Source organism: Lissotriton vulgaris, chromosome 8 (genome assembly GCF_964263255.1).
Source record: "Lissotriton vulgaris chromosome 8, aLisVul1.2, whole genome shotgun sequence".
Classification (NCBI taxonomy): Eukaryota; Metazoa; Chordata; class Amphibia; order Caudata; family Salamandridae; genus Lissotriton; species Lissotriton vulgaris.
Window position 1 is genome coordinate 1,130,921,499 of NC_141696.1, and position 26,038 is coordinate 1,130,947,536.

A 26,038-nucleotide genomic window follows, 5' to 3' on the forward strand; every position below is an offset into this window, starting at 1 on the left:
AGACTTTTCTTTACCCTTCATCATAGTCCGTACCTCCTCTTGTCCTATGCCAGTCTTTTCCTTCACTAGCGCCGGGACGCCCCTTTGCTGGGGCAGCTGTCTCGCTTTATAAGACACAATAACATAACAATGACATTTCACCATCTGGAACAAACTTCTCTTACAAGTAAATAACTGAACAGCAGAAAATTCTGGCAGATGATGAATGCTCAGATTCTTTGGAAGACCAGACAACAAAATGCAGGGATTAATGCAGCCACGTGGGTGGCCCATGTCCGAGCAATGTACAAAGTGCCAGAGCCCAAAAAAAAAGAGATAGTCAAAACGGAATGATTAAAAGGAGGGCAGGCTCCCCTCCAGTAAATCAGACATCCCATGCGGTCCATGATGAGAACAATATGCAGATTGTCCATTTGAACAAAAACATTTCTGAGGCAACGGATCAAGATCAATTAACTAAAATTATAAAGAAATTAAAATCAGAAAGCGCAGCGGGCGGAATGGTATCCCGAACGCTCTCTTTAAGGGGAAGTAACTAACTGGGCCCATTATTTTGTGCCATTCTTCAATGAGTTGTTCCTCACAAATAGGATCCCAGAGTCCTGGAAGGGTAATATTTTTCACCCAATTATTAACAGTGGGTATCCGTTACTGCCAACAAATTATAGACTCATTGCAATAATAAATGTAGAGGCTGATCTTTATGCAGCCTGTCTACTTGAGCATCTATATAAATGATTAGTAGACAAGAAGCGTATCCCTTGGACCCAAACAGGGTTTAGGGTCGGTGCGGACACGTTAACAAATCTCACTGCATTAACTTCTCTAGCAGAAAAAGCCAAATTCCAATTGGATTACAATACAGTATGCATGCATTAGGTAAATACATGGATAAGCAAGGACAAAGGTATTTCAGTTAGTGGATTCCAAATATAAGACATACTTTGGTACTTGGATGGAAAAAAAGTCAAGGTTGCATTCACATATAAATACCTTGAATTTAAAGTCGAACAAAACTTGAGTTATAAACAGAACAACAATTGAGTTATAAACAGCAGCTAGCACTTACGTTGGCAAAAGCCCAAACACTCATATACGGTTTCAAACTACTAAAAAGAAAATTAAGCTGTCCATCATACGGCCACCTACTTTCCGTTATGTGCGTTCAATTAATGTCATCAGTGACCTATGGAACCGAAACAATGAAGGGTCGTGGAGCATCAAGCTTAAACAAAATCCAAACAAACGTTTACAAACCTGTCTTTCACATCCCAAAATCAGAGTCTCCAGTACAAGTTCGCCTTGAGTTTGGCTTGCCCAAACAAATATTTCGGAGCAAAGGCGCATTCATCAAACTATGCCGGAGGCTACGCACATCCGAAAGTGGTTTTATCGACAACCTTTGTTGGAAAGAAATCGAGATAGATGCCGAAACAGAACAAGATAAAAGGCTCTTGGGGCTTCTATCTAAACCAGGTTCTTGAGAATCTTTGCGTGCAAGACATTTGGAATGCCAGCATTGGGAAAGAGGCCTTTAATGTAGTGATTAAGTTAAACATTAAAGATCTGTCCTATACTACAGATGTGAACACTCTATTACGAAGACGTCATGCCTGGACAGTGATTAATTCATATATCAAATGGAAGCCTTAGGAATATTTATTAGCTCACTTCCCAATGGCCCTAAAACATCAGTTCATGATATTTCACTTCGGCCTGTGGGAAACCTAATTCCTTCCTGGAAAGACCAGAATCAAAACCAAGATTGTCGATTGTGCAACTACAAATGAGAATCTTTAACACATATTATCTGCGTATTGCCAGAGTTCATGACAGAAAGGAAAACATTACTGAATGAAACATTTATAAAAATGAACATTCAAACCTGCAGAGAAGCGGTACACACTTGATTAGGCAGGTTCTCAATCCCCCTAGACTGCAGGGGAGTAACATTTTTAAATCAGAATTTGAAAGAATTAGGACAAATATCGTTGGAACTCTGTACAGATTTTTAGCATTTTAGGAAAATCTAATTAGTTGGAACAATTTGACAGTCCATATAAAGCAGAAGCACTTTTCTCAAGGATAAAGCACTTTATGGATAATGAACATTATCCATCTATTTACAATTAAACAAGAGTCACTGTTTACCGAACACTTGAATAAAACGTGTATGAATGAAATTAGATGGTGTTCATTATCAGGTGTTTTTTGGATAGTGTATCGAAGTGGAATGTGATTTGACAACTTACAAACTAAGGAGGCTTCGATTTCAGTCCTAACTTTAGAACTTTGTGTTCTCTAAATGTTCAAGGAGTATTATTGTGCAGATGGTCATTTCCAATTTACAATGCTGATATGGCACCTTATTAAAAGACCTCTATCATTTTCCTGAAAAATCTGCAAAGTTGGTTTTGTTCCCTCCTTATTTCTCAGAAGTCTGGGATTTGGTTTTTCTTTTTAGTAACAGATATACATATGGGTTGGCACTTGATTTCACCTGTGATCTCGTTAGATGTCTACAGAAAGCATACATTTTGAGACGTGTCTGTGCTAATCTGGACTTTGGAACAAGCTTCGCTATACTAATTGGTTGGTAATTTTATTTCTTGCAGATAGCCTGTGGATTTGCACATACGTTAGTTCTCACAGATGAAGGTGGACTGTATGCATGGGGTGCAAATTCCTATGGTCAGTTAGGTACTGGCAATAAAAGTAACCAATCCTACCCTGTATCAGTCAGTGTGAACAAAGAAAGGTACTATTTTCTTTAAAAAACTTTGTAAGTTTATGTTGCTTTGTGTGACTAAATATGCTTTTGCTTTTTCGAAAAACAGCACATAATGCACTTGAAGAATTAGGACTTATTTAGAAAAAAGGGGACGCCTATATATTACTGTTGCACCTGCTATACATAGGGAACAAACTGACTTAAGGAAGGTCTATAGCCAAGTGACAAAATCAAAATATGTTTATATGGAGATCATGGTTGATATAGCTTACATATGAGATTGAGAATGGAAAGTCCAACTATATATAGATAATCTCAAACAATGAAATATTCTCATTTGATTTTATTGGTATATATTATATATATTTATCAATTCTTTTAAGATTTACATATTTTATATTCTTTTTGTGTTTTTCTCTTCTGTTTTCTTTTCTTTTCTTATACAAAAGTCAGTTAAAAGCATACTAGAAAAAATATACATAACCAATAGACATGAGACTGAACAAAATGTTGAAGGCAAAGCGGTAGATGTCACAACGCGCGTTTCGGCTCTTGAGCCTTCCTCAGGTTACTGTCTATTGCTCTATAAATTGTGAAAAAACATATATCAATAAATTTACATGACAAACATATTACATACAGTGGACTTAAATACATACACATAATATATACACTTATTCAGATTTGTGTCTTCAAATGAGCAGCAAGGTAAGAGCATTATTTAATGAGTATGTCTTTCAAATATAGATCTATTGCATCAACATTGAATTTTAGCATCATTTTGAATATTGTCTTTCTATTTACATATTTACATGATTACATGATCTATATATCAAAAAATGAATAAACATTTATCAGATATGTCAATTGCAGTAAGTCTAATGCATCAACATTGAGTTTTAGCGCCATTTTGAATATTTTCTTTCTATTTACATATTCACATGATTACATATTCTGTATATCAAAACATGAATAGACATTTATCAGATATGACAATTGCAGTAGGACCTGAACTCATATTCTCAAAATTGAGTATTGGATGACATTCTCTAATTGTAACATACTTGTACCAGACAAATACTTCCTCAATTCATAAGAGAAACATACCAGTCAATTAGGAGAACATCACTTGACTTGATCACTTTCACAAGCATATTCTATATAGTGACATTGACGAATGACGTTATCTAATATACATAACAATTTTGCTAAACCCCGAAATGATTTATTCAAGAAGAAATGAGAGAAACATGTTGGTCAATTCTGAGAACATCCATAACTTGATCAATTTCCCGAACATATTCTGTATAGTGACCGTAGAAAATAACATTCTTTAATCGTGGCAAAGCTATAAGACAAAAGCAAGCTGCTTCTCACTTAAGCTGAGATGAATATGTTGGGAAACTCCACGGACATCACATGACAAGATCTGAAAATGATAGTATGACTAAAAGCAAAATAGTACCAAGCCTAGATAAGCAGGAACCTGTAAGATTTTTGTAACAACACATATCGTGATTATAGAGTAATAGTGTGGCTAAGTGCCTAGAAGCAGCATTTGAAGATAAAGAGATCCATAATTATTCCAGCTCTCTAGTGATCATATGAGATTGCTCTACTATACTTACAACAATTGGTCTTGACCCATACTTACAAAGATTTGTGCGAACTCAAACCTAATTCTTAGCTAGGATGTGACAGGTCAGTCGATATTTAGGGTTTCTTGATATCTGTAGATGTAGGATAACAGAGCATTAATTGATATTATGGCTTTAAACATTTAGAATGTGGATAAAGTTACAAATTAGAAATTAGGGACAACCAGATCTCTAAGAAGCCATTCTTCTTGTGCCACAATAGATTAGTTAATCATAAATTGTTATACCTTCAAATGCAGGTAGATGAAAGCGAAGAACATATATGTTGTAGCTGTCAACGGATGGGGGTGATATCTTTTAAATAATAAGCACGTATTACTGATTCATGTTCCCATAAATGATATATGATAAAGAGTTCAAAAGGGAAATGTCATACAGTTACCTAGGAGTCACTAGATCAGTTCCTGTCCGTTATCTACAGTTTATTGGCACTGGGGGTAGTATAGGAATGAACTTGCTGGACATGAAAATAAAAGATATCTATGAAGTTTCTGCCCGAAAAGGAAAGAAGGTGATAATTAATTACTCTGTTGGTTTTAAATACATATGACCGATGTTGGATACAGTCTTAAATGTATATACCTTCACACTTATGTTATTAGGCAAATGGATGACGAGGATAAACGATAATAGCATCAAAGGAATTGTTCATTATCTAGAAGAAAGACATATATACAGAAATATATTTAGCCGATTTGTTAAGAATGCGACGACTGTGTATATGTTACATACGCTTATCGTATAAAATAGAAAAGGGTATGTAACATATACACAGTCGTGTGAAGGTATATACATTTAAGACTGTATCCAACATCGGTCATCCTCTGTCCTTTATTGGCCTGCACTTGAAACCTGTTTCTGCATGAAAAAAACTAAACTTGCTCAGAAGGAGGCCCCCTGACTTCTACAAGTCAAATTCTATTCAACAAGTCGTACCATACAACTACTATGCACATTATGGACAACTAACTGGACATCTAGATCAAATATAAACCTTTCTGCTAACTCTATGTGATCACTCACCAGAGTTTCAGACCATTGAGCTTGAGGTTCTTACAGCTTTCCTGGTGAAGTACTTGTGCTACTCTGGTAGGATCCTCAAATTATTCATGTTCATGCAACAAAGCAGGGACAGATATCTTCACCTCATCAGTCTGAACCTAAAGCCCTCCATTAGGGCACATAAGAACTCCTTTCATTCCTTCAGATTTTCAAACTATTAGACTGGCACATCTTTGTTCGGCCCCTTTGTACTTGCTCACTGACACCCAGATGTACTTATGAACCTCAAATAGATGAAGTTCTTCTTCCAGGTGGTTGGGTTTTAAGTGCCCTATGACAAAACCCACTGAAATAGAATTATTGTAATTTCCTCTTCATGAACACTGGCCATGCCTCTTAAAAACATGAACTGTGTTAGAGTATGTCGGTTTGTTGTAAATTGGCATAAGTACTGATATGATATAATCTGCCTATTAAATTATTATTTAGTCTACTTGCTAGAAATAAAAACAACTTTGTTAGAGTAGAGCTATCACCCTTCTCTTAACGTTAGCAAATTAGTTAGGTTTTTGAACTATAGTCTACCTGGATCATGATAAGTGAACTTCCATCTGTTCTGAAAGTGCTCTTTTTTTGCACCAAGAGACTTCACATCGCAGCTATTATTTGAGTAGCAGTAAGCTAGCGCTAAGACTACAAGAATCAAAAGAACAACAAAGGGCCTTGACTCACCTCAGCAAGGCAGAGTCCATGAACTTAAACAAGCAAAACAAGCTGAGATCCAATGTACTAGACAACTTTGTCAACAACTCCAAAAATCAATTTGAAGTCCTGAAGTGGATTTAATCCATCAAAATTAGTTTTATTTTCAAATTTCCATAAAAGACAGAATACAAAACATTATTTTCAATATGTGTGACAACAACATAAATCAAGGGAAGAACTGACATAGACACATAAATGGCAGTGCAATAAAATTCAGTACAAAAACTCATACATACTCATAAACTGACTCGAAACCTGATCACGCTCACACTCATACTACTACACACACACACACACAGACTCACATCAATAAGTGTCCAAAGACAAAACATCACGTAACCTGCGTTCTCAAACAGTGAAAAAAATGGCTTTTTTTTGCAGCGTGGGGTATTTAAGGCAGAACTAAATATGATTTACAATGTCATCCTACCTCCCCAACTATAATTCTGCTTAAATGTTGCAACAATTAAACATGCAATTGAATTGTAACACAGGCAACAAAAAAGGTTGACGCGTTTCAAACCGGACCCTTTGTCCGGTTCTCATCAGGACCAAAAGGACACCTGAAAACAGATACAAAAAGGAAAATCCTTGTAATTATAGACCAATTCTAAAAAGCTACTAAGAAGGTGAGCATCAAGCAACCCCTGAAAGCCTCCTACCTGGCAACACAGCTGAGCCTCAGGGAGTTCAAACAGGATTTGTATTTCTGTGGAGGACAGACAAATGTGATTAGTAACTGTGACTCTGTTCTAACTGGTCTGACTCTATTCTTGGCCACAAATATTCCAAGGGGGTAAAATTACCTCAGTGGTGTAGATGGTACGCAACTACTAACAAAGAAGCGAGGAGAGAAACCACGTCTGTCACACGGGCTGTCTGGGACTTGTAGTTTTGAGCTGGAATGGAAAAAATGTGGCAGTTTAACTGCGGGCAGCAAAATGAGTTTTTGAGTTTTTAAAAAAGATGGCTTTACGGGGGGGAAACAACGTTCTTGACATACTTCACAAAGATTATTCTGGATGGATTGTGAAGGGTCCTTAGAGGGCGCGGCGGGGGTCGCACCGCCTAGCGTAGCGGCACGTAAGTGATTCTCGTGATCTCTGGAAAAAAACAAAGATGGAATGCTCATTACTGAACTAAATAAACACAGCGCAGCAGCTAGTTTGGTTACTGAGGGAGGGCGCCTACCTTGAAGCCGAGAGATGAATCGTAGGTAGCAGCTCAGTTCAACGGAGCGCCAGCGTCACCCGGGAACTCTGGTGTAATTACCGGAAGGACCGGAAGCCATCTATGACTGGTCACCGGAGCCCACGTGGGCTGTCCCGTGGTTGCGAGGGTGACTGGGCCAAGGTTTCTTAAAGGGCCCGCTCGAATAAAAAATGGAAGGAATTATGGGACCTGTGGTTCCTGTAATAGAGGTGTGTAAGGGCTCCAAAACCTAAGGACAGGTCTGACTCCAAAAAATAATCTCAGTTAGTTCAAAGCACCCTCGCAATCTCAGAGAGTTCATTCAGACCGTTTATCGCCATATTAAATTTCAAGATCAGGTGTGCCTCACGTTGACTCAATCTTACTTCCATATCTCCCCCTCTGGCATCTGTTTCAACTTTGGCCAGAACTGTCCATTTGAAATCCGCTTCTGAGTGCCTTTTGCTCATCCAATGATTCACCAGTGGGGCACTCGCCACAGTCCTGCGCACCCTAGACTTGTGCTGCGTAATCCTTTGTCTGATTTCCTGTGTGGTTTTGCCTACATATAGTTTAGGACAAGAGCAGAGTATTCCATAAATGACGTTCTTTGTTTTACAGTTGGTGAATGCTGAGTGCTTCCAAAAAATGCCCTCATGTGAAAAAACATCTCCTTCTATTGTCTGATCACAGCAAGAGCAGGTACCACACCTATGGTGTCCATAGACAGGTTGCAACCCCAGCAGGCTCCTCAGGGTTCCTACCTCTTTTTTTGGGAGTGCTGCACGAGTGACAAAATTCACAATGCTTTTCTCTTTCCTAAAGGCAAAAAGAGGTGGTTTTTGTAGGCTAATGTCAAGGTTTTTCACCAAGTGCCAATTCTGATGAATGATTTTTTTCAGTTGATTTGCGTTTGGGCAAAATGTCGTCACGCAGACAATTCTCTCCAATGGTTTCTTGGGTCTTTTTTCTAATAAAGTTTCACGAGGCGTCCACCATGCTCGGCGTAATGCGTGTTTTAATAGCTTCTTCGGATACCCGCGATCTCGCAAACGTTCAGAAAGGTTTTGTGCGTGCTGAAAGTATTCATCCTTAAAAGTACAATTCCGCCTGATCCTTAAAAATTGACCAAAAGGTAAATTCTGGCGAAGGTTCCGGGGATGATTGCTTGTGTAGTGCAAAGCTTTGTTGCGATCCGTTTCTTTTCTGAAGAGCGTTGTAGCCAAGGTCCCTTCTGATGCGTAGACTTTAACGTCCAGGAAGGTGATTTGGTGGGTGGAATACTCAAGAGTGAACTGGATGTCTTTTGTGCGTCTATTGAGCCAATTGAAGAATTACATCAGTTCTTCTTCCGAGCCTTCCCATATTAAGAACGCGTCGTCTATGTATCGCATCCAATGGTTGATGCATGCCGCGAAGGGATTGCTGTTGAAAATAAATTTGTCTTCAAACAATCTGTCCTACGCAGATGACACCCAGCTGGTTCTAGCCATCAAGAACAATGGCTATAAAGTGGCAGATGACCTCAAATCTGGCATGATAGCAATAGGGAGTTGGATGGCTTCCAATTGCTTAAAGTTAAACTCCGATAAAACGGAGGAAGTCATCTTTGGACCATTAACACCTGAGTGGTCATCCAATTGGTGGCCCTCCTCTTTAGGCCCTCCCACTGAGCCTGTCAGCAAAGTGAGGAATCTGGGAGTCATCTTTGATGACCGCCTCACGTTCCACCCACATGCCAACCAGATTACCTCTTCAGCTTTTTACAAACTGAAGCTTATCAAAAAAATTCTCCCTTTTCTACCTGATAAAGCTGGTAAAACTCTTGTCACCTCCCTTGTGCTGTCCACCTTGGATTATTGCAATGCCCTGTTCCTCAATGCACAGGAAGGAATCTTGAACAAACTGCAAATAATACAAAACTCTGCTGCGAGGCTTTTGGGAAATATCCCTAAACATCACTCTGCCTCCAAAACCATCAAAGAGTTGCATTGGTTATCCATCAAAAACAGGATAAAGTTCAAGACCCTGTGCATTGTGTACAAAGCGTTGCATAACCAAGGACCAGCACATCTCATCCGCAATCTGATTCCTTATCGTCCGCTCAAAACACTACGTTCTTCTTGTTCAGGAGATCTTGTGATACCCCGCACAAAAACGGTCTCATGGGGCGATAGAAGATTCCTGGTATCAGCCCCTAAGTTGTGGAACACTCTACCACCAATGATTAAAGCCAGTCCATCCTTATGGTCTTTTCGTAAACAGCTAAAAACCTGGCTCTTTAATCAATAAATCATCTATAGTTCCTTCAGGGTAATATTCAGATACTCAGCGCCGAGACGACCACGGGCCATTGCATGCGCTTTACAAATATCAAAATAAATAAAATAAATAAATAAATAAAAGTACCGCCAATTCTGGCGCAAAAGGGCAGCCCATGGCCACCCCTTTAATCTGGTAGAAAAAATCAGTGCCAAAAGAGAAATCGTTTTTTGGAAGCGCAAACTTCGTTAGCTCAATGATGAAATTAGTGGGTCTCTGGTGTCTAGAAAATACGACAGGGTGCCCAAGGCTTCCTCCTGTGGGATCTAGGTATAGAGCGCCACTACATCCATTGTCACCAGCAGATGGTTAGATGAATCAAATTCAATATTGGCCAGTCGATTGATGAAAGCTTGTAGATGTGCTGGAACCTGCGCGATTAGTGGCTTTAAGAAGAAGTCAATATATTTTGACACCGGTTCGAGTAGAGAATCGCACCCCGAGACTATCGGTCTTCCAGGGGGATATGTCTCACTTTTGTGGACTTTGGGTAGGGCATAAAATACCGGGGTCCGTGCATTTTTATTTTGAAGAAACAGTAGCTCTTTCGGACCCAAAAAACCTTGATCAAAGCCTTTTTGTAACATGTCAAATAGTTGACCCTGCAGTTCGATTGTGGGGTCTTTAGGGATCTTTCTGTAACACTCCGTGTCTCCTAATTGCCTCATTACTGAGAAGATGGCGTCTTTCTGTTCCCTGGATAAGTTAAACCGGGTGTAATGTTTTTTTGTTTCCATATCGGAGATTGCCGATAGCACAGTTTTTTCGAAAGTAATAACTTCCTTAGGAATTTTGTTCCCCGGGGGGCAAAAATTAGATTTCTTCTTGAGACCCGTGACTTCTAAGTTGGCAACACTTTCTTGATCTTTGAAGAACGTTTTAAGTCTGATTTTACGGCAGAATTCCAACATTTCCAGTTTCATTTTGACTAAATCAGTTCTCCTTGATGGGACAAAAGAAAGCCCCTTTTCCAGCACCAATTTCTCTGTATCACTGAGAATTCGCTCAGATAAGTTGAATATTGGGAATGTTTTCAATTTTTGTAGAATTGTCGCCTCATTGTCATTTCCCATGGTTGGGAGTTGTATCGCAATCTGCCCCTGGTCCTCCGTTGGCCTCTGCCTTAAAAAAGGCTGTTGGTTGTTCCTATGTGGTTGCTGATTTTGTGGGCCTCCTCTTTTGTTAATGCAACTGGGGCCTGCCTCATTAGTGTCGGTCTCGGAGCCTGATGAAGACAAAGTTTCCGAAAATGTCAGAAATGTATTCCTGGATCTGCCTTGAGAATTTTGGAGATATCTCCTAGGATCTGACCGTGTATAGAAATCCTTGTGGAGGTAAGGATAGGTATTTTCCAGTGAAAAGTTGTTTTTGTCCGTTTCAAATTTATTGGTTTTTTTGTGCCACTGTGTAGTCCTTAAAGTCCAGAATTTCTTTTTCTACTTTGTCTAATAGTGTTGTAGAATCCGGAATGAATTGATTATTTTTGATTCTGACTCCAAGGCTTCTATTTCCTCTAGTTGTTTCCGGGACAGGCGTAATGCTGTCTCAGCGGTCAGTACCATGAGGTCGCGGCTGCATTTAGTTTCAATGCAGCTGAAACCTTTTTTATACTCAGGGTTCTCAATGAAGACCATAGGAATGTTGCGGATCTGAAGTCTCGTAGGAATAGTTCCTGCTCGTAAATGCTGGATCAAGAAATGACCATGTAGGTCAGTCCTTATCTGTTTTTTCTTAAGTCTTGTTAATTTGTCTGACTCATTTTGAGTCTTTGCTGATGCACTCAAGGTAGCTGAGGCGAAAATTGTCGGGGCGCTAATGAGCTTTTGAATATGCTGTAAGCGAACGTTTCACTTTCGGTCATAGTCCTACTACTGCAGGATGTCGTGTTAGTTGATTAAAACATAAAACAATACACACATATAACCACGGGGAGTGACCACCAACAAACTCTTTAACGTGCAAGCAGAATGACCATCTGCCAATAGAACTACACTACTGTTTAGAATAGTGAGGCCTCGCGAGTTAGTACCCGCATCGAAGATCAAAAGAACAACAAAGGCCCTTGACTCACCTCAGCAAGGCAGAGTCCATAAAGTTAAACAACCAAAACAAGTGCCAATACTGAGATCCAATGTACTAGACAACTTTGTCAACAACTCCAAAAATTAATTTGAAGTCCTGAAGTGAATTTAATCCATTAAAATTAGTTTTATTTTCAAATTTCCATAAAAGACAGAATACAAAACATTATTTTCAATATGTGTGACAACAACATAAATCAAGGGAAGAACTGACATAGACACATAAATGGCAGTGCAATAAAATTCAGTACAAAAAACTCATACATACTCATAAACTGACTCGAAACCTGATCACGCTCACACTCATACTACTACACACACACACAGACTCACATCAATAAGTGTCCAAAGACAAAACATCACGTAAGCTGCGTTTTCAAACAGTGAAAAAAATTGCTTTTTTTCAGCGTGGGGTATTTAAGGCAGAACTAAATATGATTTACAATGTCATCCTACCTCCCCAACTATAATTCTCCTTAAATGTTGCAACAATTAAACATGCAATTGAATTGTAACACAGGCAACAAAAAAGGTCGACGCGTTTCAAACCGGACCCTTTGTCCAGTTCTCATCAGGACCAAAAGGACACCTGAAAACAGATACAAAAAGGATTGGATCTCAGTATTGGCGCTTGTTTTGGTTGTTTAAGACTACAAGAATGGCACTTTTTATTGCAGTGATCAAAAGCCACTAAACTCTACCCATAGTTTAAAATCCCTTCACTGCCTAGCTGTACAAGCTCAGATAAGATATTAAGTCTATGTGCCTGTTTCACGAAAGTAAGTAGCGTTATCCAGATCGGGGGTAACGTCCCCAAACGCACACAATGCAATAAATCTTTCAAAAGTTTGTTATTAGTTGAAACCAATAAAGTTTTATTGAAAAAGTTTTCAATTCTTTTAGTATTTCTTCATATTTGTTTTCGATGTTCCAATCACATCAAACATTATTCATGATTTCATTATCATATCAATTGCCCATTGCATTTCGGGCACTGTGGCCCTTCTTCAGGGGCTCAATCTCACATGGCTAATAAAATGTGATTGGTAATTTGCCTCTGATGTCACTGGCTTGACTTATTGTGGCTCTGTAAATGGGACCATGTACGCTAATTTCTACAGCTGACTGTCAAGATAGTTTGGGAGAGGTCATATGGTCCTTGGGTATGGAGTGCGGGTGGCTTGAATTCAGAGGTCAAAAATCCTTCAACAGACCCAATAAAGAAAATGTTCAGCTCATTGCTTTTCTTATGAAGAACAGAAGTATATTACTCACACAGTTGTATTCAGTTGTACGTGCTACAATAATCAAACCAAATTAGTGCCCGAGGCATTATGTTGACAGAAACTGTGCCCACCTTACTAACTCTTTAACCCTACTGGCCCCAGATTTTCATCCCATTCTGGGCTTTACCCTCTCTTTCTAAGGGTAAACACAAGTAGCGTAAACCTAGACAGCTGCAGTCTAACCACCTCAATGTATGTTTGCTCAATCTGAAGACTCTTTCCCCTTCATGAGATGAATCATGTATATGTGTGCTTAGTCTGAAGACTATTTAGCTTTCATGGATGATTTAATCCTCTCAAGGTCAATTTCATGCCACCCAGTGATTGGAAGGTGTGTCTGCATACTTGCGAGAGGAGCAGCATATCAGCAGGCATTTGTGGCGTTCCTTGATCAGGGCTCTGATCCTGCAGCACACCTGCCTTGCTTCTTCTTCGCGGACATCCCAAGATCGGCAGAACTGAGATGACAAGGTCATGCCTGGACCATTGGTAAGTGTAGTGCCTCAGGGTCCTTTCAGTTGGTAGCTGCTGCACATCCCTGGACTGGCTGGACCACAGATGTAGGCCCCAACAGTGCATTCAACATTTGGGTAGTGGCAGCTTTGCATGACTGAGTCACAGATTCGACAAATGCAGTCACTCATTGGTATTGGAATTTAGCAGATGCAGCCTGCATGCGCTGATTAGGAACTGCAATAACAGCTCGACAGGACCTCAGCATTTATGAAACCACGATTCCAGTTTGGAAGTATTGGAAGAAACTGGGTGGTGGGTAGGGTAGGGGAACTCTAGCACCGGGGTACGCCCAGGTCGCTCTCCAGCGGTCTGCTTCTTCTGGGTGCCTCAATGCCACTCGAGACATGCTGGACCTCGCTGTTTCCTGGATAGTCTCTCCTCTTGCAAGATAGATAGGCTCCTTCCTACTCTCAGCAGAAAGTCAGGCTTCTAATAACTTCAGGACAGTATCCAGCTTCTCCCGCGAGAGATCCAGACTTCAGGGGATGTCCCCTCAACTCTTGATGACTGGCTGTTAGTCAGACTCCAGCCTTAGTTGCACAACTGCCCTCAGATCTCTTTGGAGCAGTCCCTCTATTGGTCATAGTGGGCTTGGAACTGGAAAACTGTCATAGTTGGGATCCCACATTTACTCGCACCTGGCCGACAGAAGATGGGGATCCACCTTGTTTCAGGGGGGTCTTCTTTAAGGTGTCCTTCCCTGCCCGTTCTCTGGACACCAGTGTACTTAGTGTAGAGTCATGCTTTTTACAGTGGGGTCATTCCATCCTGGAGCACCCAAAACAGAGGCACAAAGAGATTGTGGTTTCTGCATCCAGCTGTCATCGGGCCAACTGGAAGAGTAATGAGGGAAAGGCAAAGTAGAAGACCTCACAATAAAGGCTTCCTAACCTTTCACAGCAGAGTTTGCTGTACCACTCTTCACCCACCAGTAAATGCAGTGTTCAGGACGAATAATCATGAGCTCCTTGCTAACAAAAAGGAATCCTAAAATATAAAAAGAGCCCTGTCCCACTCCCCTCTCTTTAGTGTCTTAGTCTCCTCCCTCCAGCTACCGGAATTGGGTTGAGACACTTCCACTGTCTAAGAGCACAGTCCTAACACTCCATCTTGAGAAAGGCTATTTGATGGGCATGCAAAGTGGGTTTCACTGGCCTCAATTACTGTGGACCAAACACACACATCATGCATGTACCACACAAGCCATGCACACCAAGAGGCTAAACACGCCCTTGAGATGCTAGTGCAAGTGACTGGTCAAGCCCTGAGAAGCAGAACTTCACACGAGTCGTCCAGGAGACCCACACCGCAGTAAATCCGCTAAAAAGGTCAAGTCACGCTACTAATTTGTAAAATGGGGCATGCTGCCAAAACTGCTGTACATGCTAAATCAGTGACAAGAACTGTTTGAAATGAAAGGGCAGACATGCTTGGTGTGCCCCTCCAGGTCACAGGACAGGCCTAAGACCTCTCATAGTCAGGGACACACTATATTAGTGTGAAGCCAGGGCAACAAAATAAGTCAGGCTACCAGATACACGCATTCAGGCTCTCAGGGCAGGGAAATGTGCCTCTTTAACTGGCAGGGCACATTCACACCACAGGAGCATTCTACAATGTTCCTTTGTTTGATGGTATTGGCTTGTGTTATGAGACATATTGTGGCAGCATTTACTCTATGATCCCTTTAAGACTCAACAGTTTCATGATGTGACTAGAGCTCTCCAATATTGGTCCTCCATATCTGTGGGCTTCCTCCGTGTGTGTCTGGGGTCTCTGCATTTCTGGCCTTTTGTACTTCAGTCAAAGTTTTGTTTGCTTTTTTCATTTACCTGCTGCAAAACATTTCTGGGGAAAACTATCCCTGAAAATATCTTAAATAGCCTTCAATAGTTGTTGGGAAGTGGATAAGGTAGATAAGAGAAATTATAGAAACCATGTAAAGCAAAACCAAATACTATTCGGCAGACTCCTTTCTGTTTGTCCGGTTACACAAATTGAGGGCTTAATACAACATAGCCACATTTTGTTTACAGCGCAAGGCAAATCTGAAAACAAAGAAATTAATTAATTCAGGAAAATGTCTGCTCAGGTTATCTACAATAAAATTCTTTATTAGGATAGGCTGACCATACACTTTGAATTCATTAAATATCCCTGTAAAACAATACATTCTTCCCTAAATGAATACAAAATAACAACATGGAGAAATTTGTAATTTTATTTTTATTCCGTCTAATGAATTGGAGAGAGTGGAACGTCTGCTTTGGACATGAGTGTTCCACCTCGATACCATATGTAAGACATAGAGCACTTGCCAGTTTAATCGGAGTACTGCCAGTTTGCAATTTCCCTAAACATTTAATGGCTTGTTCTCAAACAGCATGCTTTAACCTCACTAAAATAGGAAACTCTGCGCTCCTAAAGCACTGTATGTAGTGCATTACTGGTGAATGCAAAATACAAAAATATTGATAACAAAATTAAGACTGTTGCTTGAGCATTAAATACCTTAAAAAAAAGACGAGGCATTTGGCAAAATAGGTACAGTTTGTTTAATTAAACAATGCGTTCGGGAGCGCAGTCACTGACATAGGGTCTGAGGACTGTCTCCCAGCCACATTGTTTAAATAAACAAACTATTCCTATTTTCCCAAACATCTCTTGTTTTTTCAATGAATTTCATATTCAAGTAACATTTTGGTGAGCCACCATTAGAGCTGATTGCTATCTTGAACCCATCTGTAGGCAAAGGAAGGGGACCCCATTTGCGCAACAAGGAAGGTGAGCAGACACTGCAATTGATTGAAAGTTCTGCTGAATCCGGAGGGCGGAGGTCCGTCCTGAAGCAGCCGTCTCAGAGAATAAGACTATATCAGAACCTTAGTAAAGCAAGTAGCGTATGGCGAAGTAGTGAGAAGCTTAAAAAGATAACCTGAGCGCCCTGCCACGGACAGAAATCTGGCATATTAACATGTCGTAGGTGAATAGTCGCAAGGCGGCCTCGGAGGCAATCCTGCAGAAGTCACCTTTTTTGTTTAATATTTATTGTATTTATTGTCGGAGTTGACACTTCATTCTTATTTTTTAGTCTTAACGGGTTTCTCAGTGCTACCGGTTTCTCAATGCCGTTGGTATTTGAAATATGTGAGAGGTGCTGGTCACTCGGACACAGATGGAACACTTTTTCCGCTGGGCGTGACTCAGCCGGTACACTTGGCCACACAATGTGAAACAGGGAGCAATTCGGACATTAAGGGAAAAATCTTTGACCTGCGAGATAAGGTGTAACTTGTGTTTGGCCAAGAAGTCTGTGGTTCTCCAGTTATTCCTTTTTACTGCGAACGGTTGTTATTTTCTTTGTCCCGGAGCCGAGATTGACAGACCATCAGGCTCACTTAGTCTAATGTACTGCTCAGAGCTTTCCATGGTGACAGGATAGCATGTGCTAGGAGCGGGCTAAGGAATTTTTAACAAAGTCAGAATTTTTTCTCTGTCAGTTTTTTAGGTGTTGGTCGCTTGGACCGCTGGGCATGATACAGATTGTGCACTTGGCCCCTGGGTGTGAATCAGGGTGTGATGATTTATGTAAGGTATATGTGTGATGTTGTGGTGTTGTTAATTACTGCAAACTGTGTTTTTTTTTAAGTATTGTGTTTTTGTTGATGACCCAATGTTTCATATGAAGATGCTGCTATTTCTCAAAATCGTATTTGATGCCAGGAGTCGGTATCCTTCAGATTCTGTTTTTATTGACAAATTGCACTTTTCCTATGTTGCGACCCTTCATATGCCTTATTATTTGTGTTTATGAGTCAGATCGAAACCAGAGAGTCCCTAAAATAATGAAAGCTAAAGTATCTCATCACCTAAAACTACTAAACTTATCACGGAGACACCAGTAAAACACATGCAAATCAGGATTCCCATACAGGCTAAACAGCGTAATAAGGATTGCCAAGAATGGAAGGCACACACGAAGGCTGGAATCTGGGGATCATGGTTCGATCCCCGGCGCCGGTGGCAGGTTAGCCCAGCACCATGTGACTCTGGGCAATAGCTTGCTTAATCTTCCCGACGGCCCCCAGCGCCTAGAGACCCTTACGGGTGATTGTGCGCTTTACAAATGTGGATTATTATTATTATTATTATTATTACTTGAACACATGAGAACATACAAAAAGAATGTATAAGCTGAACAATTTTACCTATTTAGGAAACTTATTTAATAATTTGATGAACTTGGAGCCACTTATTACTGCAAGGGTGCAACATACAAGTAGGGCTGTGGAGGAGCTTTTTCGCTTTGCATGTAAACTAGGCCACAAGCCTGTGAGAGAGTTAGTTACTCTTTACAAAGCTACGTGTTTGTCTGTGGCAATTTATGGGGCAGGGGTGTGGGTTTGATATTATAGTCACAAACGACAAGTATTGGAAAGCAAATTTATAAAAAGGTAATTGATGACCCCAAAAAGTGCCCCCATACTGTTCTGTCATAGGTATCGCAACTTTGCTCCTGTGATCTAAAATATGCTTTCTGATGATTTAACATTCTCAAGGGACGTATTTGAATATTGTATTAATCTGGACATTGCCTTATCGATCCCATGTCTACGATTCGTAAGAGATAGGCTTGGGGCATCTCTATGATAACCCGGCAAGTATCCCCACAAATGTTAAAGTCATCATCAAAGAGGCACATGACTCTAGAGCCAATAGACGCTACTCACAAAAAGAGGAGATGGACCCCATAACTTTGTTCCCTGTTTAGCAGCAATTTTATCTAACCTTCACTAACAATGTGCAGATCAGATTTCTCTTAACTATTTTTCGCTTATGCACTTTGCACTTTTTAGTGACATTTCCGTGTCAATCAGGGTGGGCCGCTAATCTCACACCCTGTTCGTGTGACAATATGGCAGCCCATAGCACTATGCACTTAATCCCATTTAGCCCCCTATATAAAGAGGCATGGGGTACATTCTTAGTTCCACTTTTAAGGGAAATCCGTCCTTGCACATATATTGATGGTTTTAACTTTTGGCACTCATTATCTACTTCTGTTATCTGCACTGCGGTATCGAACTATATCAAAGTTGCAATGGCTATCAGAAAGCGTTATGAGTTGTAGAAGCTGAACAAGAACATTGTTATCTTTTATTGTTTAAACTCATACTGTTGGGATTTTACGAATCTGTGAAATATTCTGCTGTTCTAAATTATATTTTTTATGTATTGCATTTTTAACTGTCTGAATTTTATGAACTTTATCTTCCCTAAATTGTACTGTAATGTCTCACAAATGTGTTACAACATCTTTTAAACTGTAAAGTTTTATCTATCAAACTTTTATGGTTCTTGGAACCAAAATAAAGTTATTTTGACTCGAGAATCTACATTCAAACCAAATACACAGGTCAAAAGAAGATAAGAGAGAGGCATTATTAGAACTATGGGCCATCTTTGAGGAAGCCCAGATCGACAATCCTGCACAACAGATAGCAAACAAGGCGTCAGCACTTCCCCCACCATATTCAGGTATGGAGGTGCTATTAACCGCACTCCCAGCATTGGGATACCCCAACCCACCAACTGAAGAAATCCGTGGGCTGCCCCCCACTGAACAACAAGTGGTTAGGCCCCGGCATGAGAGACTAACAGGCCATCAGGCCTAGCCAGTCGCAGAGCAACCCCAGTTCAGTGCAAGGGCTCCCAGAAGTTCGCCCCACTCCCCTGTCTGTAACCTTCAACACATAGAAGCCCAGCGGCATGGAGAAAATGCACCCTCACTGATTTAGATGAACACACATGAGTGACGGGGAGATTTGTGGCGGTTATAGACGGTGATATAGCTAGCAGGAGTGAGGAAGGGGGCCCAGTCCCCCAGAATCCAATGATGAGGTTAGAGCTACAGGACTTGCTCGGGTAGCCAAAGAAACAACAAAGAGAACATTTAAAGGGGCAAAGCCTGACTGAAAAGAACAGCATATATGTAGCTCTGTTAAGGAGGTAACTTAGATGGGAAGTGGAAGAAAGGTGCGAGCTAAGGAGGGGAAGAGAAAGAGCTTGCACCCAGGAAACACAGTGAGAAAACAGAGAAGCTCGCCCCCCACAGAGGAAAGCTTGGGTAGGCACAGGACACTGATCAGGGAAGAGTCTAGAAATAGATGAGAGGCTTCTGGCTGGGATCCAAGCCTCACCAAATTTTCAACGATGGGGAAGGGTTGACCGGGAAATAAGAGACCAAGGTAGCTTGGTGTTGACCCAACCAAGACATAGAAGAAGCAGGATAGCACCTTTGTACTTGAACGAGGAGAGCAGCGACGAATACAAATGTATAATGAGAACGAGTTCTAATACCACGTGTGTCATTTCAACGCAGGTATTAGTACGCAAATGCCATTACAACGAACTACCATTACAACGCAAACTTTTACCGCACATGTCTTTACAATGCAAAGGCATGCATGTTAAAGGCATACACTTGGTAAAAATGTTTATGGTAGGCAAAAATAAATATATATATATGTATGTGTGTGATATATATATATATATATATATATATATATATATCTATCTATATGTATATATATATATCTATATGTATATATATATGTGTGTGTGTATTTGTGTGTGTGTGTGTGTATATATATATATATATGTTTGTGTGCGTATATATATGTTTATAGACACACATTTGTATTTGGGTGTATATATAGATAGATATATATATATATGTATTATATATATATATTTTGGGTTTTTAAAATATATATTCATTTTTTAACCCTAAAATTACCCTTCTCTTACAAAAACCAAAACCCAACCTAGACCCTAAAGTTACCCTTCCCACCAAAACCCACCCTAAACCCTAAAATTACCATATACATATGTGTGTGTGCGTGTGTGTGTGTGTGTATATATATATATATATATATATATATATATATATATATATATATATATATATATATATATATTCACTGAAAAAAAGATAGGTTTCAACCACATTATAGTTAGGAATTAGCATTTAAAAAACCTTAGCAATTCACTGAAAAAACCATAGATTTCACACGTTCTAGTTAGCTGGACATTTCATTCCTACAAAACCATTGAAATTCCCCTGTTATAGTTAGTTCAGCTAACTATAACTTGCACGCCCGCAAAGCACTGCTGATGACGTTCCATATTACATCACTCATGGACCCTCAGTATTGAAAGAGAATTAATTCCCCTACTTAAAACGCACCACGGGGCGCGTTTGCACACTGATGAAGGAAGGGGGCGTGGCCTGAGGTGACATGTCTGCAAACACGCCTTGTGGTGCGTTTTAAGTTAGAAAATTAATTCCTCTTCATTCCTGAGGTCCACTGTGAACCAGAGGCCACGCCACTTTTTACAACACTCTGCAACGCAGCTCCGTGGTGCTTACTGGAGGTACCTGGTGGGCTAGTTTGCCCCTAGGGGACCTCTGGATTGAAAAGGAATTAATTCCTCAACTTAAAACGCGCCACAGGGCGTGTTTGCACACACATCACCTCAAGCCCCGCCCCCTACCTTCACCACTGTGCAAACGCGCCCCGTGGCGCGTTCTAAGTTGGGGGATTAAGTCCCTTTGAATACTTGAGGTCCCTGGGGGCCAACTAGACCACTAGGAACCTCCAGTATGCGCCAGGGGGCTGCGTTGCAGAGAGCTGTAAAAAGGGTCGTGGCCTCTTTACACGTCTCTGCCTAGTGGGCTAGTTTGGCCCCAGGTACCTCCAGTATTCAAGGGGAATCAGGTCCCCCTCTGCAAACGCGCCAGGGGGCGCATTTGCAGAGTGGTGCAATCTGTCACCTCAAGCCCCACCCCCTCCCTGCACCACTCTGCAAACGCGCCAGGGGGCGCATTTGCAGAGTGGTGCAATCCGTCACCTCAAGCCCCACCCCCTCCCTGCACCACTCTGCAAACGCGCCCCCTGGCACGTTTGCAGAGGGGAAAGTAATTTCCCTTGAATACTAGGGGTCCCTGGGGGCCAACTAGCCCACCAGGAACCTCCACTATGTGCCAGGGGGCTGCGTTGCAGAGAGATGTAAAAAGGGGCGTGGCCTCATTACACCTTTCTGCAACGCAGCTCCCTGGCGCATACTGGAGGTTCCTGGTGGACTAGTTGGCCCCCGGGCATGTGGGGGGCTTTAGCCCCCCCCCCACACAGGTTTTTATTTTTGAAAAAAGAAGTCCAGAGGGGTGGCAGTCCCCGTGGCTGCGGGGGTCCGTGAGCCCCCTGCATACTTCATAATAAAGCCCCGGGGGGGTGGTGGTCCCCGGGGCTGCGGGGGGGCCGTGTGCCCCCTGCTATTACACTTACTTTGCCCCGGGGTTGGCGACCCCGGGGCAGTGTGGGGGGGATTGAGCCCCCCCCCCCAATTTTTTTTTATAAAGCCCCCGGGATTTGGTCCCCCCGGGGCTAATTAGAAAAAAAAGCAGACCACGTTTTTTTTTTTTCCACTGGGGTACGCGTACCTATGCGTATCCCGTGATTTAAAAAAAAACATTGGGGGGGCCTTTGGGGTCCTTGTGGGACCTCCTGAGCAGGCCTAGGGGGTCAGGGTGTTTCTACCCTGCCCCCTTTGCGTGTTTTTCGCGTTTCTTTTGCTGCTTTTTTGTGCCTCGGTTCTACCGAGGCACAAGATGGCGGCCAACACTTCCTAGTTTGGAGTGTTGACCGCCAATTAGCATAAAGCTCGTGCTCGGGAAGGTACGCGTACGGTACTTCGTCTATAGATATATCTATGATTTTACATTTGATTTTCTAAGAAACTACTGAACGGATTTACACCATTTAACAAAAAGCGTAATCTGCGAACCAAACTCTACCTTTTTGCCTAATTTGGTGTAATTCCGTTCAGCAGTTCGGGGTGTAGCCCGTCTTAAAGGTCCCTATAGAAAATTGCATGGGGAAAACATGTTTTGGGACCCCATTTTTCTCGGCCCCCACTTGACGAATCACCCCCAAACTTTCAGGGAAGAAGCGGAGCAGGCAATTTTTTTTGAGAATTTCGCAAAGATTCGTCAACCGGCGCCAAAGTTATTCCACATAGAATGTTGCGGATTTCCTATGGAAACTAGGTCCTAACTATAACTACTTACTGGCGACCGCCAGTAGGTAATATGTGTGTGTGTGTATATACATATATATATATAGCAATTAGGCTTCAGGGCCCCCGCCCGCCCCGACGTTGTCTGTGGGTCCCCCGGAGCCTTCCTCCATATATTGCAGTATTATACCTCTATGTTTACTTTGTGCGCTTTTGTAACCTGCACACGTCACTTTTTCCTCCTATACCTCTGTTTACTTTCTACGCTTTTGTAACCTGCACACGTAACTTTTTCCTCCTGTAATGCACAGTTTGGCGCACTTTTGTAATGCTTTGTTTGCTTCCTCTTGCTCACGATGTACGCTTTTGTAACCTGCACACGTAACTTTTTCCTCCTGTAATGCACCGTTTGGCTCACTTTTGTAATGCTCCGTTTACTTCCTCTTGCTCATGATTGTAATTTTTGCTTCATTTTTCCACCGCTCCGAACGAAATAAATAAATAACCTACCGCCGCCTGTCCGCCGCTCCTCGCCGCCTGTCCGCCGCTCCTCACCGCCTGTCCGCCGCTCCTCACCGCCTGTACGCCGCTCCTCCCCTCGCCATGTCCGCCGGTCCTCCTCGCTCTCATGGACGCCGCTCCTCCCCGCGCTCCTCACGTCAGCACGCACGTCGCGGCCGGCGCTTCTTCCAAGGGACTACTTTTTTATTTCGGTACATTTTTTAATAACGTATATTTATTAAGTTTATATAGCCTATGTCCATCTGCACACCCTGATTTTTTAAATAACGTATATTTATTAAGTTTATATAGCCTATGTCCATCTGCACACCCTGACGATTACAACGATGTATCGGGTGTGTGGATTGGCGCTGTGGTTCCCGAGTTTACCCGCCTCAAAGGTTCAAAGTTCTTCCTTTATAATAGTAGTATAGATATATATATATATATGAGTCGCCCATTGGAGGGCTCGTATTTTTACGTGGGAGGTGTGGCCTCTATGCCAAAATGACTGTCGCGCCGCTGAAGAGTGCAATGAGCACGAAACACATCTGGCGTGAATCGACAGGCATGCTGTAAACTGCATCCGCTCGCCGATTCCGGCTTTTACCTCATGAAGGTTGCTGCAGTGGCTGTCAGAGTGCGTCTCCAACTGGTGGGAACCTTGGAGCTTTGATTTATACGCGGCCTCCCAGCCGCGGGAGATGCACCACCCGGAAATTTGGGGCTTTGGAGCTCCGATTTACGGAGTCTCAATGTGGAGGCATCCATGGAGTATTGACAAGCCGGATGTGCGAGGGCTTGAAACAGCTCAGACAGCGGCACATAACTGAAACGCACACTACAAGACCACAAACCAACGCAGACTCATTTGAGTCGCCCATTGCAGGGCTCATATTTTTAAGTGGGAGGTGTGGCCTCTATGCCAAAAATGACTGTCGCGCCGCTGAAGAGTGCAATGAGCACGAAACGCGTCTGGGGTGAATCGACAGGCATGCTGTAAACTGGATCCGCTCGCCGATCCGGCTTTTACCTCATGAAGGTTCCTGCAGTGGATGTCAGAGTGCGTCTCCAACTGGTGGGAACCTTGGAGCTTTGATATATATATATCTCCACACGCTGGTTCACCTCTCCCCGATTTTGGAGCGCTCTTCGTCGTGGGTGCGTTCACCTATGGCGGAACCACGCCGTTAAACCTCGTCACACTTCTCTTGGCTAGAAAGGATATCGGGCGCACTCCTTTGATTTTCCACAATTTCGTTTTATTTTTAGTTTGTTAAGGCAATTGAAATCGTGAGCAAGATGCCAGGAGCATCGAAACGCGTTGATCGAATGCTTTCAATTGCCTTAACAAACTAAAAATAAAACGAAATTGTGGAAAATCAAAGGGAGTGCGCCCGATATCCTTTCTAGCCAAGGGAAGTGTGACGCGATATATATATATATATATATATATATATATGTATATATGTATATATATATATGTATATATATATATGTATATATATATATATGTACATATATATATGTACATATACTTACCTTATACTCACTTGTAAAACACATATGCCTTTACCATTTATGCCTCTACATCAAGATTTGTGTAAAAGCAAGCGTAGTAAAGGCATATGCGTTATAATAGAATTGTAATGCATGCGTTGTAATAGCACGTGTTGTGATAGTTGCGATGTAATGGCTGTTTCCCTTCAACTCTGATGCTTTCTTCATAAGTAGTAGTTTGTGTGGGCCAGGTACAAGCCAGCAGCAGAACTCTGTGTTGCTAACCTGAAGGATATAGCATTGCAGTAAACATGGTGATAAAATGGCCACTACACTAAGTGCAGAGAAACAAAACATTGATGTCCTCTTTTAGTATTGATCTCGGGGTAGCAAACATTTTACTGGCCCTGCCGTGCCAGATCAACGAGCCACTTCTCTGTGGATACCAATCCTCTCGATCATCTACAACCACAGCATGCCAACAACGCATGAAGCTGTGGGCGTCTGGTGAAGGATGCTGTTTTCATTTAAACAGCCTCAACACACTCCAGTATAATCCTTCTTTAAATAAGTCCTTAGTCTACTCAAACCTCGCAGACCTCTCTCCACTATGACTAATCTCTAAACAATGCAAAACACAAACACACAGCATCAGCAGACCACTCGGACTCCGGTCAGTGGCCAAACCATAAATGCACCAAAAGTCCAAAAGGGCTTCAGGACTATACAGGTGGTGGAAAAGCGCGGTACAGATGCACTTAAAGCAGTGCAGTATTCCTATATCCTGCGGGAATTAATCCAACCATTGCATTGCCATTATTCCAATGCGTTTATTTATAGTATTCAATGGAAAGCATTAAGTCTAACCAGTGGTGAACACAAAAAAAAGAAATAGGAAACCTGTATAGCAATAACATACAGGGCAAGTCCATAGGTGACAAGGAGTGGCTTCATAGGCTTTCCACCTCCAGAGGCATGGGTCCTAAACCGTTCCTTCTCTCTCCTCAGATTGGGTATCGGGGAAATGTCTATGTAATTCATGGAGTTCTTCTGCGCAGCCCACCACATGATTCACCACTCACACAGTCCCGTCTCCACTCTCAACTTGTGCCCGCTCCCCCGAGCCATGTTGTGCAGTCAAGAGACTGGGAGTGGCCCTGAAGGTCCCCTCCTGGTCCATCAGCGAGGGATTGTTTTCATGCAGAGGGCCACTCAGAGAGGTGGGTGGAGATGGTTAACCAACTAAGTCGCGCCCCGAATTCTTGTGTCTTCAAACCATGCGTAACCTCTTTTCCTCCGCCAGGGCCCATTCCTGCATATCCTCCCTCCATTTGGATGTTGATGGTGGTGTGAGCGCTGTCCAGTGTATCGCTGTGCGCCTCCATGCTAAGAGGAGTCCTAAAGACG

General features: G+C 41.9%; 1 protein-coding gene across 1 annotated transcript in view; it reads left to right on the top strand.

Moving 5' to 3' along the window:
* The window catches only part of RCBTB2 (RCC1 and BTB domain containing protein 2), a 557,466-nt gene that overhangs the window by 333,398 nt on the left and 198,030 nt on the right, over positions 1-26,038 (top strand). The window contains exon 8 of the mRNA XM_086934986.1: positions 2,616-2,758. Coding sequence (XP_086791112.1) covers positions 2,616-2,758 — 143 coding nt within the window. The remainder of the gene's footprint in view (positions 1-2,615; positions 2,759-26,038) is intronic.